The sequence below is a fragment of the Rhinoderma darwinii genome, chromosome 3 (assembly GCF_050947455.1).
Source record: "Rhinoderma darwinii isolate aRhiDar2 chromosome 3, aRhiDar2.hap1, whole genome shotgun sequence".
NCBI classification, from domain to species: Eukaryota; Metazoa; Chordata; class Amphibia; order Anura; family Rhinodermatidae; genus Rhinoderma; species Rhinoderma darwinii.
The window spans coordinates 4469160-4491213 of record NC_134689.1 but is presented as its reverse complement, the minus strand read 5'-3'; the positions used below and the strand labels follow the sequence as shown (position 1 = coordinate 4491213).

At 38.5% G+C, this 22054-nt stretch overlaps 1 protein-coding gene across 3 annotated transcripts in view; it reads right to left on the bottom strand.

The window, feature by feature from the left end:
• Positions 1–21585, bottom strand: part of WNT5B (Wnt family member 5B) — a 113178-nt gene extending 91593 nt beyond the window's left edge. For 2 of the 3 annotated variants that reach the window (XM_075855715.1, XM_075855713.1), the window contains exon 1: positions 21237–21585. Coding sequence is in view for 1 of the 3 variants with exons in the window: in XM_075855713.1 (XP_075711828.1) it covers positions 21237–21242 (6 nt within the window). In the remaining 2 variants the exon portion in view is untranslated. Of the gene's footprint in view, positions 1–15547; positions 15739–21236 lie in introns of those variants that run through there. The other variant, XM_075855714.1, reaches the window with a different exon arrangement.
• Between the last annotated feature and the right edge of the window lie 469 nt (positions 21586–22054).

Genomic DNA, 22054 nt, shown 5'->3' with positions numbered 1-22054 from the left:
CAGTCACATGTAAGATATGATCGTGTAGTAGCCAATCCCAGGACACGAATAACAGATTTCTACCACGAAATGAGCAGCTCAAGTCACATGGTGCGATCTGTCACAGTCATGAGTCACCTGTGTTACCTTCTATTGTCTGCCACAAGTCTGCAGCTGCAGAGCTGAAATCTCCCAGCATAGCCGGCTTGTCCAGTGTCTGTACAGAACTTCCTCTGGTGATTTGCATTCTGGGAAGTGTTGCCCTTACACCAGGCACTGTACATGGTGGAAAAAACTGCCCCCTCCCTGCAATATAGGGGCTCAGCTAAACTGTTAGAGGGGTGTCTGACAACAAGCTTGCTGACATTAACTATCAGCAGAATCATGAGGGCAGCTCTGGAGTAGAATACAGGATGTAACTCAGGATCAGTACAGGATCAGTAATGTAATGTATGTACACAGTGACTCCACCAGCAGAATAGTGAGTGCAGCTCTGGAGTACAATACAGGATGTAACTCAGGATCAGTACAGGATAAGTAATGTAATGTATGTACACAGTGACTCCACCAGCAGAATAGTGAGTGCAGCTCTGGCGTAGAATACAGAATGTAACTTAGGATCAGTACAGGATAAGTAATATAATGTATGTACACAGTGACTCCACCAGCAGAATAGTGAGTGCAGCTCTGGAGTATAATACAGGATGTAACTCAGGATCAGTAATGTAATGCATGTACACAGTGACTCCACCAGCAGAATAGTGAGTGCAGCTCTAGAGTATAATACAGGATGTAACTCAGGATCAGTAATGTATGTACACAGTGACTCCACCAGCAGAATAGTGAGTGCAGCTCTGGAGTATACTACAGGATATAACTCAGGATCAGTACATGATAAGTAATGTAATGTATATACTCAGTGACTCCACCACCAGCAGAATAGCGAGTGCAGCTCTGGAGTATAATACAGGATATATCTCTGGATCAGTACAGGATAAATAATGTATGTACACAGTGACTCCACCAGCAGAATAGTGAGTGCAGCTCTGGAGTATAATACAGGATGTAACTCAGGATCAGTACAGGATAAGTAATGTAATGTATGTACACAGTGACTCCACCAGCAGAATAGTGAGTGTAGCTCTGGAGTATAATACAGGATATAACTCCGGATCAGTACAGGATAAGTAATGTAATGTATGTACACAGTGACTCCACCAGCAGAATAGTGAGTGCAGCTCTGGAGTATAATACAGGATGTAACTCAGGATCAGTAATGTAATGTATGTACACAGTGACTCCACCAGCAGAATAGTGAGTGCAGCTCTGGAGTATACTACAGGATATAACTCAGGATCAGTACATGATAAGTAATGTAATGTATATACTCAGTGACTCCACCACCAGCAGAATAGCGAGTGCAGCTCTGGAGTATAATACAGGATATATCTCTGGATCAGTACAGGATAAGTAATGTATGTACACAGTGACTCCACCAGCAGAATAGTGAGTGCAGCTCTGGAGTATAATACAGGATATAACTCCGGATCAGTACAGGATAAGTAATGTAATGTATGTACACAGTGACTGCACCAGCAGAATAGTGAGTGCAGCTCTGGAGTATAATACAGGATGTAACTTGGGATCAGTACAGGATAAGTAATGTAATGTATGTACACAGTGACTCCACCAGCAGAATAGTGAGTGCAGCTCTGGAGTATAACACGGGATATAACTCAGGATCAGTACAGGATAAGTCATGTAATTAATTTAGTGAATCAACTTTTTATAATTCTATATATAACCTATAAAATGGCGTTCACGTGGACATGTGCAGCGGTGGTGTCGTTCATTCGCGCTGAAAGCTTTGCGTGTTATCTTCCATGCATAGAAATGAGCTCCTTACAATTGGAACAATGGTCACATATAAACACATTTTCTAAGTGAATAGTTCACATGTGGCCCCCTTGGGAATGTATTTCGGGCTGCAGGGGCCCCACGTCCACTACAAGACATGAATAGTATATCGGTGGGCAGCCTCTTCTCCTGTCCGCTCAGTCTATCTGCTGGATACTTCAAAGACAAGATGGATTGCATTAGGCAGCGGCCTCCCCTCTCCTGGGCTCGCCCCTCTTACACCTTATCTATTTTATCTCAGCTCTTTCATCTTTATTACGAGGCAGGAAGCCTCTTCTGCTCTCTGTCCTTTATCTGATAACTCAATCCTCCTTTTACGTTGTCTCCTTTCAAGTTGAATCACAATCAAAGTTTGACGGTTTCCTAAACATTCAATTCCTTAAAGAGGTTCTCCGCTTTGGACAATCCCTACTTGTTAGGAGGGGTTCTTGATAATAAGCAGATCAATGTGTCCCCATGCTGAGACCCCCAGCGATCATCTGTAATTTGTGGAGAAACCTGGCATAAGTGTTGTTTCCCTGCAGCACCACCACAGGAGAAATGAAGTATTACACAGTGTCCATTCATAATGTGTCGTCTGTAATACAGGACAGGACGGGTCCTCCAGAGATGCTCTATGTAACCGCTCTCCACTCTACCCAAGAGATGAGGACCCCGAATAGCGGACCCCCCCCCCCCCCCAAAATTCACTAAGAGGGTGTATGGTAATGGGATTTTTAAAAGGGACAAGATAGGTAGAGTGCTGGATTTAATTTGTCACATTGAAAACAACGCAGGGACCCCCTTCATCCGGTGTAAGGCTATGTTCACACAGGGTGGATACGACGCGTTAAAGAACAAAACGTATCCGCCCTGGTGCAGTTTTTCGACCAGAATAATCGTCTTTCAGGATCAAACCATCGTATTCCCTCTGAGGTGAAGAAAAGACTGAAGAAAAACCTTAGACTATTTCTTCAATGCTCCTTCATAAATCTGCGGAAGTCAGCCATATTTTTGGTGTAATATGGTGATAAATGACGCAATATTGTCCTACAGGCACTTGCCGTGAAATACTGCGGTCAGACTGATCGTTACATAATCTTCAATAAATCATCTCATTCCCCATCTTCAGAATATTCCAGCACTGAATGAATCAGCAATTGGTCAATTGTCCATGACCCCCAAGTCACATCTCTGATCCCTCCACAGCAGACTTGTCGGAGGTCTTTTGGTTGCAGACCACCCATAAACTGCAGCTGTGCCTGAGCGACGCGGCCATTGTGTAAGTTATATTCTTGTATATAGGTGCAGTATTATAGTAGTTCTATTCTTGTATATAGGTGCAGTATTATAGTAGTTATATTCTTGTATATAGGTGCAGTATTATAGTAGTTATATTCTTGTATATAGGGGCAGTATTATAGTAGTTATATTCTTGTATATAGGGGCAGTATTATAGTAGTTATATTCTTGTATATAGGGGCAGTATTATAGTAGTTATATTCTTGTATATAGGGGGCAGTATTATAGTAGTTATATTCTTGTATATAGGAGCAGTATTATAGTAGTTCTATTCTTGTATATAGGAGGCAGTATTATAGTAGTTATATTCCTGTATATAGGGGGCAGTATTATAGTAGTTATATTCTTGTATATAGGAGGCAGTATTATAGTAGTTATATTCTTGTATATAGGGGGCAGTATTATAGCAGGTATATTATTGTATATAGGGACAGTATTATAGTAGGTATATTATTGTATATAGGGACAGTATTATAGTAGTTATATTCTTGTATATAGGGGGCAGTATTATAGTAGTTACATTCTTGTATATTAGGGGGCAGTATTATAGCCGTTATATTCTTGTATATGGGGACAGTATTATAGTAGTTATATTCTTGTATATAGGGGCAGTATTATAGTAGTTATATTCTTGTATATAGGAGCAGTATTATAGTAGTTATATTCTTGTATATAGGGGCAGTATTATAGTAGTTAGATTCTTGTATATAGGAGCAGTATTATAGTAGTTATATTCCTGTATATAGGGGCAGTATTATAGTAGTTATATTCTTGTATATAGGAGGCAGTATTATAGTAGTTATATTCTTGTATATAGGAGCAGTATTATAGTAGTTCTATTCTTGTATATAGAGGGCAGTATTATAGTAGTTCTATTCTTGTATATAGGAGGCAGTATTATAGTAGTTATATTCTTGTATATAGGGGCAGTATTATAGTAGTTATATTCTTGTATATAGGGGGCAGTATTATAGTAGTTATATTCTTGTATATAGGGGGCAGTATTATAGTAGTTATATTCTTGTATATAGGAGCAGTATTATAGTAGTTATATTCTCGTATATAGGGGCAGTATTATAGTAGTTATATTCTTGTATATAGGGGGCAGTATTATAGTAGTTATATTCTTGTATATAGGGGGCAGTATTATAGTAGTTACTTTCTTGTATATAGGGAGCAGTATTATAGTAGTTATATTCTTGTATATAGGGGGCAGTATTATAGTAGTTATATTCCTGTATATAGGAGCAGTATTATAGTAGTTATATTCTTGTATATAGAGGGCAGTATTATAGTAGATATATTCTTGTATATAGGGGGCAGTATTATAGTAGTTATATTCTTGTATATAGGAGGCAGTATTATAGTAGTTATATTCTTGTATATAGGGGGCAGTATTATAGCAGGTATATTATTGTATATAGGGACAGTATTATAGTAGGTATATTATTGTATATAGGGACAGTATTATAGTAGTTATATTCTTGTATATAGGGGGCAGTATTATAGTAGTTATATTCTTGTATATAGGGGCAGTATTATAGTAGGTATATTATTGTATATAGGGACAGTATTATAGTAGTTATATTCTTGTATATAGAGCAGTATTATAGTAGTTATATTCTTGTATATAGGGGCAGTATTATAGTAGTTATATTCTTGTATATAGGAGCAGTATTATAGTAGTTATATTCTTGTATATAGGAGCAGTATTATAGTAGTTATATTCTTGTACATAGGGGTAGTATTATAGTAGTTATATTCTTGTATATGGGAGCAGTGTTATAGTGGTTATATTCTTGTATATAGAGGGCAGTATTATAGTGGTTATATTGTATATAGGGGCAGTATTATAGTAGTTATATTCTTGTATATAGGGGGCAGTATTATAGTAGTTATATTCTTGTATTTAGGAGCAGTATTATAGTAGTTATATTCCTGTATATAGGGGCAGTATTATAGCAGTTGTATTCTTGTATATAGGGGGCAGTATTATAGTAGTTATATTCTTGTTTATAGGGAGCAGTATTATAGCAGTTATATTCCTGTATATAGCGGCAGTATTATAGTAGTTATATTCTTGTATATAGGGAGCAGTATTATAGTAGTTATATTCTTGTATATAGGGGCAGTATTATAGTAGTTATATTCTTGTATACAGTGGCAGTATTATAGTAGTTATATTCTTGTATATAGAGAGCAAAATTATAGTTGATATATTCTTGTATATAGGGGGCAGTATTATAGTAGTTATATTCTTGTATATAGGGGCAGTATTATAGTAGTTATATTCTTGTATATAGGGGCAGTATTATAGTAGTTATATTCTTGTATATAGAGGGCAGTATTATAGTAGTTATATTCTTGTATATAGGGGCAGTATTATAGTAGTTATATTCTTGTATATAGGGAGCAGTATTATAGCTGTTATATTCCTGTATATAGGGAGCAGTATTATAGCAGTTATATTCCTGTATATAGCGGCAGTATTATAGTAGTTATATTCTTGTATATAGGAGCAGTATTATAGTAGTTATATTCTTGTATATAGAGCAGTATTATAGTAGTTATATTCTTGTATATAGGGGCAGTATTATAGTAGTTATATTCTTGTATATAGGGGCAGTATTATAGTAGTTATATTCTTGTATATAGGGGCAGTATTATAGTAGTTATATTCTTGTATATAGGAGCAGTATTATAGTAGTTATATTCTTGTATATAGGGGTAGTATTATAGTAGTTATATTCTTGTATATCGGAGCAGTATTATAGTGGTTATATTCTTGTATATAGAGGGCAGTATTATAGTGGTTATATTGTATATAGGGGCAGTATTATAGTAGTTATATTCTTGTATATAGGAGCAGTATTATAGTAGTTATATTCCTGTATATAGGGGCAGTATTATAGTAGTTATATTCTTGTATACAGTGGCAGTATTATAGTAGTTATATTCTTGTATATAGAGAGCAAAATTATAGTAGATATATTCTTGTATATAGGGGCAGTATTATAGTAGTTATATTCTTGTATATAGGGGGCAGTATTATAGTAGTTATATTTTTGTATATAGGGGCAGTATTATAGTAGTTATATTCTTGTATATAGAGGGCAGTATTATAGTAGTTATATTCTTGTATATAGGGGGCAGTATTATAGTAGTTATATTCTTGTATATAGGGGGCAGTATTCTAGTAGTTATATTCTTGTATATAGGAGCAGTATTATATTCTTGTATATAGGAGGCAGTATTATAGTAGTTATATTCCTGTATATAGGAGGCAGTATTATAGTAGTTATATTCTTGTATATAGGGAGCAGTATTATAGTAGTTATATTCTTGTATATAGGGAGCAGTATTATAGTAGTTATATTCTTGTATATAGGAGCAGTATTATAGTAGTTATATTCTTGTATATAGGGGCAGTATTATAGTAGTTATATTCTTGTATATAGGGGGCAGTATTATAGTAGTTGTATTATTGTATATAGGGGCAGTATTATAGTAGTTATATTCTTGTATATAGGGGGCAGTATTATAGTAGTTATATTCTTGTATATAGGAGCAGTATTATAGTAGTTATATTCTTGTATATAGGGGCAGTATTATAGTAGTTATATTCTTGTATATAGGAGGCAGTATTATAGTAGTTATATTCTTGTATATAGGAGGCAGTATTATAGTAGTTATATTCTTGTATATAGGGGCAGTATTATAGTAGTTATATTCTTGTATATAGGAGCAGTATTATAGTAGTTATATTCTTGTATATAGGAGCAGTATTATAGTAGTTATATTCTTGTATATAGGGGCAGTATTATAGTAGTTATATTCTTGTATATAGGGGGCAGTATTATAGTAGTTATATTCTTGTATATAGGAGCAGTATTATAGTAGTTGTATTATTGTATATAGGGGCAGTATTATAGTAGTTATATTCTTGTATATAGGGGGCAGTATTATAGTAGTTATATTCTTGTATATAGGAGCAGTATTATAGTAGTTATATTCTTGTATATAGGAGGCAGTATTATAGTAGTTATATTCTTGTATATAGGGGGCAGTATTATAGTAGTTATATTCTTGTATATAGGAGCAGTATTATAGTAGTTGTATTATTGTATATAGGGGCAGTATTATAGTAGTTATATTCTTGTATATAGGGGGCAGTATTATAGTAGTTATATTCTTGTATATAGGAGCAGTATTATAGTAGGTATATTATTGTATATAGGGACAGTATTATAGTAGTTATATTCTTGTATATAGGGGGCAGTATTATAGCAGTTATATTCTTGTATATAGGGGGCAGTATTATAGCCGTTATATTCTTGTATATGGGGACAGTATTATAGTAGTTATATTCTTGTATATAGGAGCAGTATTATAGTAGTTATATTCTTGTATATAGAGGGCAGTATTATAGTAGTTCTATTCTTGTATATAGGAGGCAGTATTATAGTAGTTATATTCTTGTATATAGGGGCAGTATTATAGTAGTTATATTCTTGTATATAGGGGGCAGTATTATAGTAGTTATATTCTTGTATATAGGGGGCAGTATTATAGTAGTTATATTCTTATATATAGGGGGCAGTATTATAGTAGTTATATTCTTGTATATAGGGGGCAGTATTATAGTAGTTATATTCTTGTATATAGGAGCAGTATTATAGTAGTTATATTCTCGTATATAGGGGCAGTATTATAGTAGTTATATTCTTGTATATAGAGGGCAGTATTATAGTAGTTATATTCTTGTATATAGGGGGCAGTATTATAGCAGGTATATTATTGTATATAGGGACAGTATTATAGTAGGTATATTATTGTATATAGGGACAGTATTATAGTAGTTATATTCTTGTATATAGGGGGCAGTATTATAGTAGTTATATTCTTGTATATAGGAGCAGTATTATAGTAGTTGTATTATTGTATATAGGGGCAGTATTATAGTAGTTATATTCTTGTATATAGGGGGCAGTATTATAGTAGTTATATTCTTGTATATAGGAGCAGTATTATAGTAGTTATATTCTTGTATATAGGGGCAGTATTATAGTAGTTATATTCTTGTATATAGGAGGCAGTATTATAGTAGTTATATTCTTGTATATAGGAGGCAGTATTATAGTAGTTATATTCTTGTATATAGGAGGCAGTATTATAGTAGTTATATTCTTGTATATAGGGGCAGTATTATAGTAGTTATATTCTTGTATATAGGAGCAGTATTATAGTAGTTATATTCTTGTATATAGAGGGCAGTATTATAGTAGATATATTCTTGTATATAGGGGGCAGTATTATAGTAGTTATATTCTTGTATATAGGAGCAGTATTATAGTAGTTGTATTATTGTATATAGGGGCAGTATTATAGTAGTTATATTCTTGTATATAGGGGGCAGTATTATAGTAGTTATATTCTTGTATATAGGAGCAGTATTATAGTAGTTATATTCTTGTATATAGGAGCAGTATTATAGTAGTTATATTATTGTATACAGTGGCAGTATTATAGTAGTTATATTCTTGTATATAGAGAGCAAAATTATAGTAGATATATTCTTGTATATAGGGGGCAGTATTATAGTAGTTATATTCTTGTATATAGAGCAGTATTATAGTAGTTATATTCTTGTATATAGGGGCAGTATTATAGTAGTTATATTCTTGTATATAGGGGCAGTATTATAGTAGTTATATTCTTGTATATAGGAGCAGTATTATAGTAGTTATATTCTTGTATATAGGGGCAGTATTATAGTAGTTATATTCTTGTATATGGGAGCAGTATTATAGTGGTTATATTCTTGTATATAGGGGCAGTATTATAGTAGTTATATTCTTGTATATAGGAGCAGTATTATAGTAGTTATATTCCTGTATATAGGGGCAGTATTATAGTAGTTATATTCTTGTATATAGTGGCAGTATTATAGTAGTTATATTCTTGTATATAGAGAGCAAAATTATAGTAGATATATTCTTGTATATAGGGGGCAGTATTATAGTAGTTATATTCTTGTATATAGGGGCAGTGTTATAGTAGTTATATTCTTGTATATAGGGGGCAGTATTATAGTAGTTATATTTTTGTATATAGGGGGCAGTATTATAGTAGTTATATTCTTGTATATAGAGGGCAGTATTATAGTAGTTATATTCTTGTATATAGGGGGCAGTATTCTAGTAGTTATATTCTTGTATATAGGAGCAGTATTATATTCTTGTATATAGTGGCAGTATTATTGTAGTTATATTCCTGTATATAGGAGCAGTATTATAGTAGGTATATTATTGTATATAGGGACAGTATTATAGTAGTTATATTCTTGTATATAGGGGCAGTATTATAGTAGTTATATTCTGGTATATAGGGGGCAGTATTATAGTAGTTATATTCTTGTACATAGGAGCAGTATTATAGTAGTTATATTCTTGTATATAGGGGCAGTATTATAGTAGTTATATTCTTGTATATAGGAGGCAGTATTATAGTAGGTATATTATTGTATATAGGGGGCAGTATTATAGTAGTTATATTCTTGTATATAGGAGCAGTATTATAGTAGTTATATTCTTGTATATAGGAGCAGTATTATAGTAGTTATATTCTTGTATATAGGAGCAGTATTATAGTAGTTATATTCTTGTATAGGGGCAGTATTATAGTAGTTATACTCTTGTATATAGGGTCAGTATTATAGTAGTTATATTCTTGTATATAGGAGCAGTATTATAGTAGTTATACTCTTGTATATAGGGGCAGTATTATAGTAGTTATATTCTTGTATATAGGGGCAGTATTATAGTAGCTATATTCTTGTATATAGGGGGCAGTATTATAGTAGTTATATTCTTGTATATAGGGCCAGTATTATAGTAGCTATATTCTTGTATATAGGGGCAGTATTATAGTAGTTATATTCTTGTATATAGGGGGCAGTATTAGAGTAGTTATATTCTTGTATATAGGGCCAGTATTATAGTAGCTATATTCTTGTATATAGGAGCAGTATTATAGTAGTTATATTCTTGTATATAGGGGGCAGTATTAGAGTAGTTATATTCTTGTATATAGGGGCAGTATTACAGTAGTTATATTCTTGTATATAGGGCCAGTATTATAGTAGCTATATTCTTGTATATAGGAGCAGTATTATAGTAGTTATATTCTTGTATATAGGGGGCAGTATTATAGTAGTTATATTCTTGTATATAGGGGGCAGTATTATAGTAGTTATATTCTTGTATATAGGGGCAGTATTACAGTAGTTATATTCTTGTATATAGGGGGGCAGTATTATAGTAGTTATATTCTTGTATATAGGAGCAGTATTATAGTAGTTATATTCTTGTACATAGGAGGATGTATTATAGTAGTTATATTCTTGTACATAGGAGGCAGTATTATAGTAGTTATATTCTTGTATATAGGGGGGCAGTATTATAGTAGTTATATTCTTGTATATAGGGGGGCAGTATTATAGTAGTTATATTCTTGTATATAGGAGCAGTATTATAGTAGTTATATTCTTGTACATAGGAGGCAGTATTATAGTAGTTATATTCTTGTATATAGAGGAAGTATTATAGTAGTTATATTCTTGTATATAGGAGGATGTATTATAGTAGTTATATTCTTGTATATAGGGGGCAGTATTATAGTAGTTATATTCTTGTATATAGGGGGCAGTATTATAGTAGTTATATTCTTGTATATAGGAGAAGTATTATAGTAGTTATATTCTTGTATATAGGGGGCAGTATTATAGTAGTTATATTCTTGTATATAGGGGGCAGTATTATAGTAGTTATATTCTTGTATATAGGACCAGTATTATAGTAGTTATATTCTTGTATATAGGGGCAGTATTATAGTAGTTATATTCTTGTATATAGGGGGCAGTATTATAGTAGTTATATTCTTGTATATAGGGGCAGTATTATAGTAGTTATATTCTTGTATATAGGGGCAGTATTATAGTAGTTATATTCTTGTATATAGGGGCAGTATTATAGTAGTTATATTCTTGTATATAGGGGCAGTATTATAGTAGTTATATTCTTGTATATAGGGGCAGTATTATAGTAGTTATATTCTTGTATATAGGGGCAGTATTATAGTAGTTATATTCTTGTATATAGGGGCAGTATTATAGTAGTTATATTCTTGTATATAGGGGCAGTATTATAGTAGTTATATTCTTGTATATAGGGGCAGTATTATAGTAGTTATATTCTTGTATATAGGGGGCAGTATTATAGTAGTTATATTCTTGTATATAGGGAGCAGTATTATAGTAGTTATATTCTTGTATATAGGAGCAGTATTATAGTAGTTATATTCTTGTATATAGGGAGCAGTATTATAGTAGTTATATTCTTGTATATAGGGGCAGTATTATAGTAGTTATATTCTTGTATATAGGGGCAGTATTATAGTAGTTATATTCTTGTATATAGGACCAGTATTATAGTAGTTATATTCTTGTATATAGGGGCAGTATTATAGTAGTTATATTCTTGTATATAGGGGGCAGTATTATAGTAGTTATATTCTTGTATATAGGGGCAGTATTATAGTAGTTATATTCTTGTATATAGGGGCAGTATTATAGTAGTTATATTCTTGTATATAGGGGCAGTATTATAGTAGTTATATTCTTGTATATAGGGGCAGTATTATAGTAGTTATATTCTTGTATATAGGGGCAGTATTATAGTAGTTATATTCTTGTATATAGGGGCAGTATTATAGTAGTTATATTCTTGTATATAGGGGCAGTATTATAGTAGTTATATTCTTGTATATAGGGGCAGTATTATAGTAGTTATATTCTTGTATATAGGGGCAGTATTATAGTAGTTATATTCTTGTATATAGGGGGCAGTATTATAGTAGTTATATTCTTGTATATAGGGAGCAGTATTATAGTAGTTATATTCTTGTATATAGGAGCAGTATTATAGTAGTTATATTCTTGTATATAGGGAGCAGTATTATAGTAGTTATATTCTTGTATATAGGGGCAGTATTATAGTAGTTATATTCTTGTATATAGGGGGCAGTATTATAGTAGTTATATTCTTGTATATAGGAGCAGTATTATAGTAGTTATATTCTTGTATATAGGAGGCAGTATTATAGTAGTTATATTCTTGTATATAGGAGCAGTATTATAGTAGTTATATTCTTGTATATAGGGAGCAGTATTATAGTAGATATATTCTTGTATATAGGGGGCAGTATTATAGTAGTTCTATTCTTGTATATAGGGGCAGTATTATAGTAGTTATATTCTTGTATATAGGGGCAGTATTATAGTAGTTATATTCTTGTATATAGGGGCAGTATTATAGTAGTTATATGCTTGTATATAGGAGGCAGTATTATAGTAGTTATATTCTTGTATATAGGGGCAGTAGTATAGTAGTTATATTCTGGTATATAGGAGCAGTATTATAGTAGTTATATTCTTGTATATAGGAGGCAGTATTATAGTAGTTATATTCTTGTATATAGGGGCAGTAGTATAGTAGTTATATTCTGGTATATAGGAACAGTATTATAGTAGTTATATTCTTGTATATAGGGAGCAGTATTATAGTAGTTATATTCTTGTATATAGGGGCAGTATTATAGTAGTTATATTCTTGTATATAGGGGCAGTATTATAGTAGTTATATTCTTGTATATAGGGGGCAGTATTATAGTAGTTATATTCTTGTATATAGGGGCAGTATTATAGTAGTTATATTCTTGTATATAGGGGGCAGTATTATAGTAGTTATATTCTTGTATATAGGGGCAGTATTATAGTAGTTATATTCTTGTATATAGGAGCAGTATTATAGTAGTTATATTCTTGTATATAGGAGACAGTATTATAGTAGTTATATTCTTGTATATAGGGCAGTATTATAGTAGTTATATTCTTGTATATAGGGGCAGTGTTATAGTAGTTATATTCTTGTATATAGGGGGCAGTATTATAGTAGTTATAGTCTTGTATATAGGAGCAGTATTATAGTAGTTATATTCTTGTATATAGAGGCAGTATTATAGTAGTTATATTCTTGTATATAGGGGCAGTATTATAGTAGTTATATTCTTGTATATAGGGGCAGTATTATATGTAGTAATTATTATTACAGTCAGACATCCTCTTGTTGTAATCACTGCATATGATCACTTAGGCCTTATGCACACGACCGTGCCGTTTTTACGGGCTGTGCTCCCATTATAAAGTCTAGTAGCACGGCCCGCAAAATAAAAAAATAGGACATGTTCTATATTTTTCAACGGCACGGGCACCTTCCTGTAAGCAAACGGGAAGGTACCCGTGGCCAATAGAAGTCTATGGGCCGGTAATTACGGACGTTTTCACCTTCGTGTGCATGGGGCCTTATATATTAGAAATGAGGGGATTTTGACCATTTCCCCCACGTTCTTGGCGGTGCCTGTCCTCAGTTGGTTATCTGCTCCCTTTAATCATTAAGCAGGTCTGCAGAACTTATCTGGACAATCACAGCTGTACAACACTAAACACACAGGAGATAAGGCGGCGATCAGATAGCGACCTGTGGTTGTAGGGTCCATGGGACAGGGACTGATCTCTCTCCCAGGGAACCTGCCCAGTGCGGTGCTCAGTATACAGTTTTACATCTGCGGTATTGTATAGCTTGCAGATATTGGTCCAGTATATTCTGGAGCCACAATAACGATGAGCTGCTGTTCAGATTTCTAGATCACGGATGCAGAATTCCTCAGATATGTCCCTTAACTCAAGCGTCCCAGAGGCCTAAAAAAAAAGTTGTGCAGTGTCTATAAATATACAGCGGACGTTCCTCTGTTATTCCTCCTGAAAACGTATGAATAATCTGACAGCCTGGCGTTCCCATTCCACATCACACAGGGGCGTGTCCCTACACAGTCTGATATGTTCAGCACTGATTGGGCATTGCCAGTCTGTATAGGGACACGCCCCCCAACTGGTAACACCCAGTTGTCAATTTATTCATAAATTTCTAGGAGGAATAACAGAGGAACGCGCAACATAGAGTTCTAAGAAAAGATCCTCCAGAATTGTAATTAGTCCTCTTTAAATGTATCCCAAGGACCCTGCGGAGCGCGTGGATGCCCCCCAAGTACCAGGTCCCAATATTTTTTTTTTTATGAATTAAAAGGGGACTTTTTTTTAGTGTAGGAAGTTGTGTATATATGTATATACACACACACACACACACACACACACACACACACAGTATATATACTGTATGATCACGGTGCACGGCTGACACATCCGTCTCTTCTAAACATACAATAGAAATGCTGAGAGGGCGAGGACGATATCAGAACCATTTATCTACAGTGTCAGGGGTCATCTCCCTATTTACACTGCCAGAACGCCAGCGCAGACTCCTCCCACGAGCATCACGAGGGGGGTACTGGGGGGGGTTACAATATGGTGGCTTCTAAGTGACGCAATATCCAAACAACCAGACATAAAACAAAAAAAAAAGTATTAGGCTGGATGGGGGTCTACGTGGCAACATTTGGATGCGTAAGGCTCTGTTCACACGCTTAACCAAAAACGCCTGAAAATACGGAGCGGTTTTCAAGGGAAAACACCTCCTGATTTTCAGCCGTTTTTTAATCAGACTCGCGTTTTTTACGGCCGTTTTTTCTATAGTCAATGAAAAACGGCTCCAAAGTGACTTGCACTTCTTTTTCGCGGGCGTTATTTTACACGCCGTTTTTGGAAAATGAGTAAAATAAGGCCCCGTCGGAAGAGAACGCCGTATTTCCCATTCAAATCAATAAGCAGAGGTTTGTAGGCGTTCGGTTTCCAATTTTTCTGCCATTTTTCGGGACGTTTCCGGCCCGAAAAACGTCCGAAAATAGCCCGTGCGCGCATACCCGGACTGTAAAATTTCAGGATTACCCTGATAAGGATTTCTTAGTCTGCGGATACTTTGCATACGAATCTGTCAGCACTGTCAAGATCCATGCTTGCTGTCAGTAAATGAAAACAGCTAAAAACCTGTACAGACTGAACACGACTCGTAGGGAGGTTTGCCACCGTTTCTGCCCAAAAATACCGGCAAGGCTCAGGGCGTATTGAACTGCGACGGGTTTTTGTAGGTCGCAAAAAAACAAAAAACAAAACACCGGTACACGTAAATACACCCAAACATGGGTAAAATGTGGGTGTCGTTTTGGGGACGTGACAGAGAGCGCTGTCGCTTAATGCACGTAATCCTGCCACGTAATGTGACCGCGCACGCGTCTTATTATGAAAAAAATACCGCCACTTGTATTTTACTTTTACCGGACAAGTTGAAATCGTACTTACAGGTGAGGGTTTGTTACAATTGTATCCAGTCTTGGAAATTCTTCGTTAAGATAACAAAAACCAGATCTGCCCTTCGTATGCGGATATGGCGTATACGCTTTCCGTCAGCCACTTCAGTCTTTCATAGTGTTGCCCGCTCGGCCTCCTGTGTCCCTCGTATTGGGGGAAATCAGAAACGCTCACTGGTACAAATGGTTGCCATAGCAACCAGAGCGGCCTCTCTCATTTGTGGTTTAAGAAAATGAAACCAGTTCTCTGATAAGTCGCCGTGACTGACACTTTCTTGCACCAACCAATCAAAATTCAGTTTATCTTGCAGGGCAGATTACAAAAATGAAAGCTCAACTCTGATTGGACTGGGCAACAGGACAGTCACAGACAGGAAGTGAATTGCCATTAGCAACCAATCAGGTTACAGCTTTCAATTTCTAATCTGGAATTTGATTGGTTGCTAAGGGTAACTGCTTCCCTTCCATTTTATTCTGGTTGCTATGGGCAACACCAGTTTCCATCGCACCAGCAAACGTCTCCGAATCCCTCTCCGTCAGACGCTACCTTTATAGTTTATCCGATACCGAAAAATGCCAAACTACCGTCCCGCTATCTCAGGATTCCTGTAAATCAGATGTCACCTCCCTAATAGACCCCCACCCCCTCCTCACAATGTAACCCCCATCCCCCTCCACGCTCATTATCACTGTACAAGGATACACCTGGGACCAGGCACAGATATAGATTTCAGGGCTGCGGGACGGTTACGCGTTAATACATAACATATTACACATCCCCAAAGAGGAGCGCAACGCGAGCGCACATCAAAGTCGAAATACCTAAAAAAAAAAACGCCATTTAAAGGGACGCGACAGGTTTCTTACAAACTAAAGCAAATGTAATACAGAAAAAAATAATTCCTATAATCCGACGTCCGGATTATTGGACGGTCATAGAAACGTTTGCTGATAGGTTCTATGCTCCGTCTTTTTGCTCCTTGTTACCTTGCAGTTCTGTGCCGGATTACCGGATTTTCTGGATTATCAGATGGCAGAATAGAGAAATGTTACTGTACTTTTCGTTCACACTCTAGTTATCACAACAGGGTTGCACTTTGCAGGTTTCATATAGAATAAATGGGAATTGAATGCAGGCTTCAGAGCTGAACTCTCCCGGCATCACCTGCTTGTTCGGTGTCGGCTCAGAACTTGCTCTGGAGATTTGCATTCTGGTCCTTACACCAGGCGCTGTGCAGTCATGTGATGTGGGAAAAACCAACTGCCGCATTATAGGAACTCATTAAGGGGTGTGTCTGTCAACAAGCTTGCTGACTGTTTCCAATAACAACCACAGCCCCACCGAGCTGAATACGAAGAAACTGCAGACTTACAACATTTTAACTAAAAGTGGAGGTACGCTTTAACCGCAACCAAAAGGGGGGGGGGGGGGTTTGTATACAACAGAAAAACGTCGCAAGCAGATCGGAAAATATAGCGCTTGTTTTTCAATGTACGACCAAATGTGCTCTGGTTTACATACATGACCCCTCCCCAAATTTGACAATAATACAGTGCAACATTTAGGTTTTCCTCCTGTAACAAAGCTGCCCATAGACGAAAGACTGACGAATCGCGGACGACCGGTAATTCAACCGCGACATCTCTTAAAGGGCTCGTCCATCTCTTAAAGTTTTCTATAAATAAGATCTAATCGCATTCAATAACGAAGCGCTCCGCAACCTTCTATCAGACTACGGGGGAAGGTAACAACATTCCTACATAAAAATGTCGCAAACAACCCAAAAGTCGCCAAAAATGCAACTTTTATGCCGTTTTCCCCGCTTTCATGAAGTTGGGTGGAGCTTAGTGGAAAGGGGTGTGGCCACCAACAGCCAATCACATTTACTATAATTTATGCCACAAATTATAGCGGAAATCGACGTCAACTCCTGACTGGCGTAGATTTCATTCAGTGTCAGGCGGACAGCCAAAGATGTGACACATTTATTAAGAAACGTATGTTGCGTCTTACGCCATCTTGGTTTTTTTTTTTTGTTTATTAGGACTGGCGCAGTCTTAATACATTTCCCCCTTTGTATTTCAATTTTTCACCACTTTCATGATCTCTGCTTGCCACCAGTGAATGCAAACATTCTTATCTAGCTCCAGAAGCTGAAAGCTGAGGATTTGCTACAATTGCCTTCAGTCTACACAATCCTCTGTGAGAAAACCACATCAGCAGCACAAATCTTTCTCCTGTCCTGATAGTTTGTTACAATGTATCAGGGCAGGTAAAATGTATCAGTCTGTTTATCTCACAGAGTATTGTCTAAACTGGATACAATTATAGCAAACCCTCGAAGTATTAGGTCAGGATGGGTTAAGCCTCTGGATGTACACAAGAATATTTATTCACTGACAGCAAGCAGAGAGAATGCAAATGGTGAAAAGTCGAAACAAAGTCTATTAGAAGGTTTCAGATTTTTTTCAATATACGATGATTGGGTTTCGTTTACATAGGACTGCACCGGCCCTTTAACCGCAGACGCTTTGTGATCCCACTTTTAGAAATCGCCTTCGGAGACCTAAGAGAAAAGTAACAAATGTTTTTCGTTTTTGGCAGAAACGACAAATTCTATAAAAGTGAATTTTCGCCGGATCTACATGTATTTTCCATCATACTAATGGACGCGACCCCCCCCCCCCCCCCCCCCCCACTTCCTGAACTCCTAGGAAGCAGCGGCCGCCAGGATTAAACGGTTAAATCATTATAAATCACAGCAAGTGCGTCCTCCAGACCGCGGCTCGTGTCACTCGTACATCGCCGGGCGCCAAAATCAGTCACCGCTAACTCAAACTCTCGCTTCAACCTCTTGAGATTATATTCAGCTCTTCGTTATAACAATTTCTGGGGAACCGCCAATATGGTCGCTGTTAAAGTCCACAGCGGTGATCACCCAGCTTTACCAGGCTTCTGAATGGCACATCTGACAGGGCATGTAGTGATATGCCATTCAGCAGCCTAGGAAAGTTGGGTGATTTGTGGATGTGTCGTCGCCCGGCTTTCCCTTCAACAAAACGAAAGAAGATTTTGTTAAAACGTTTTTTTCATGACGTGACGGAAGATGACGACGCAAGGACTTGGGGAGGGGGCGCTTGTAAATCTGGACCCCCAGAGAGGAGCGGTGAGAATTGGTCATTTCAGTCATTGCAAAAAATATTGGAGCAGGGAAGGAGATGGCACAGTGGGCAGCGTCTGCCAGTCACCACCACTGCTTTATATCGGCATAAGAGGCCCTGGACGTGGGCACTAAGCGGAGTCCCGGCGCCCCGGATACAATCCCTTGTTGCAAGCGTTGGGGTCCAAAAAACAAAGGCTCATCGACATGAGGGGTCACCTGTGAGGCTTATATTAAAGTATACACCCCCCAATATACTGCCAGCTCACCCCAGGGGGTGCACAGCTCAAATCAGGAGCCAGAAAACCAAAACAGGGCACAGACGTGGGGGATACAGGCCACACACACCAGGAACATACCACACACACCAGGGGGGTACAGGGAGGTAGAGAGAAGGGGGGTACAGAGCAGACACCAGGGGGGTACAGGGAGGAAGAGAGTACAGGGAGGTAAAGAGTAGGGGATTAGGAGGGTACAGAGCAGACACCAGGGGGGTACAGAGAGGTAAAGAGTAGGGGATTAGGGGGGTAGAGAGCAGACACCAGGGGGGTACAGGGAGGTAAAGAGAAGACAACAGGGGGGTACAGGGAGGTAAAGAGTAGTGGATTAGGGGGGTAGAGAAGACACCAGGGGGGTACAGGGAGGTAAAGAGTAGGGGGGGGGTACAGTGACGAGTACGGATGGTATTAGGGAGGTAGAGTATAGGATTAGTGGGGATACAGTACAGGACACTGACAGGGAAGTAAAAATCATGGGATTAGGGGGTACAGGACACAAACCAGGAGGTACAGAGTATAGGATTAGGGGGGGGGGACGACCAGAGTATAGGATTAGGGGGGGGACGACCAGAGTATAGGTTTAGGGGGGGGACGACCAGAGTATAGGATTAGGGGGGGACGACCAGAGTATAGGATTAGGGGGGGACGACCAGAGTATAGGATTAGGGGGGGACAGAGTATAGGATTAGGGGGGGACGGACAGAGTATAGGATTAGGGGGGGGGGACGGACAGAGTATAGGATTAGGGGACGGGCAGAGTATAGGATTAGAGGGGGGACAGAGTATAGGATTAGAGGGGGGGACAGAGTATAGGATTAGAGGGGGGGAGACAGAGTATAGGATTAGGGGGGGGACAGAGTATAGGATTAGGGGGGGACAGAGTATAGGATTAGAGGGGGGACAGAGTATAGGATTAGGGGGGGGGAGACAGAGTATAGGATTAGGGGGGGGAGACAGAGTATAGGATTAGGGGGGGGGACAGAGTATAGGATTAGGGGGGGGGACAGAGTATAGGATTAGGGGGGGGGAGACAGAGTATAGGATTAGGGGGGGACGACCAGAGTATAGGATTAGGGGGGACGACCAGAGTATAGGATTAGGGGGGACGACCAGAGTATAGGATTAGGGGGGACGACCAGAGTATAGGATTAGGGGGGACGACAGAGTATAGGATTAGGGGACGGACAGAGTATAGGATTAGGGGGGGGACGGACAGAGTATAGGATTAGGGGGGGGGACGGACAGAGTATAGGATTAGGGGACGGGCAGAGTATAGGATTAGAGGGGGGACAGAGTATAGGATTAGGGGGGGGGAGACAGAGTATAGGATTAGGGGGGGGACAGAGTATAGGATTAGGGGGGGACAGAGTATAGGATTAGGGGGGGACAGAGTATAGGATTAGAGGGGGGACAGAGTATAGGATTAGGGGGGGGAGACAGAGTATAGGATTAGGGGGGGGAGACAGAGTATAGGATTAGGGGGGGGAGACAGAGTATAGGATTAGGGGGGGGAGACAGAGTATAGGATTAGGGGGGGGAGACAGAGTATAGGATTAGGGGGGGGAGACAGAGTATAGGATTAGGGGGGGGAGACAGAGTATAGGATTAGGGGGGGGGAGACAGAGTATAGGATTAGGGGGGGGGAGACAGAGTATAGGATTAGGGGGGGGAGACAGAGTATAGGATTAGGGGGGGGAGACAGAGTATAGGATTAGGGGGGGAGACAGAGTATAGGATTAGGGGGGGAGACAGAGTATAGGATTAGGGGGGGAGACAGAGTATAGGATTAGAGGGGGGGACAGAGTATAGGATTAGGGGGGGGGAGACAGAGTATAGGATTAGGGGGGGACAGAGTATAGGATTAGGGGGGGACAGAGTATAGGATTAGGGGGGGGACAGAGTATAGGATTAGGGGGGGGACAGAGTATAGGATTAGGGGGGGGGACAGAGTATAGGATTAGGGGGAACAAACTTCACATCAGGGCAACACTGAGACTGGGATCCACACAAGGACAAGTAGATAAAGACACAAGACCCGTGGTCCAGACCCGGAACATCTTGTATACTGGGGGGGCTGTACTCATGTCATGGCTCTGGGGGCGCTGTGTTCATGTACAGTGATCAGTGGCCCTAACACTGGGGGCCCCTGGATGGGGTGAATGAGGTTTTCTGGGTCCTGTGATGGGTGCTTGGGGGCCCTCAGAGGCTACTAGAATAGGCTGGAGGCAGTGGGGTCACTTACCTGCATGTCCAGCGGGTCACCTGCTCGGGTAATAATCCTGGCTCCCCTGTCCCGGGGGTGCAGTGTAATAAAATGCCCCCACCACAGTGGGTGCCAAATCCAAGACAAGTGAAAGGGACACTGCCCACAGGTAAATCCACTAATGGGTTCTGCCACTCGGGTGTCGTGTTGTACCCGCGGGTCACCGGGCAGCGGGTGTCATAGTCCAGTCTCAGATAAAGTGCTATAGCAAAAGACAATATCCCCAAGAGTTCCCTGCGCTGTGGCCCCTGGCGGCGGCTGTGGACGGTCCCGGGCGCTGCGCTGTGTGGCCCCTCACTCCAGAGATGAGAACTTGTTCGCTATGAGCCGTAACGCACAAGCCCCGCCCCTCTGCATAACCCCTCCTACTGCCCAGTAACACGCCCCCACAACACTGAAGCCGCGCCCACACCACTTATCCCCGCCCCCTGCGAGAGACTGGAAGAGAGCGGGACACCGAACAGAGAAAGATGAGGCGGAGGAGTCACTGAGGTGTGAGGTACAATATGACATCACTGAGGTACAATATATGACATCACTGAGGTGTGAGGTACAATATGACATCACTGAGGTACAATATATGACATCTCTGAGGTGTGAGGTACAATATATGACATCTCTGAGGTGTGAGGTACAATATGACATCACTGCGGTACAATATATGACATCTCTGAGGTGTGAGGTACAATATATGACATCTCTGAGGTGTGAGGTACAATATATGACATCTCTGAGGTGTGAGGTACAATATATGACATCTCTGAGGTGTGAGGCACAATATATGACATCTCTGAGGT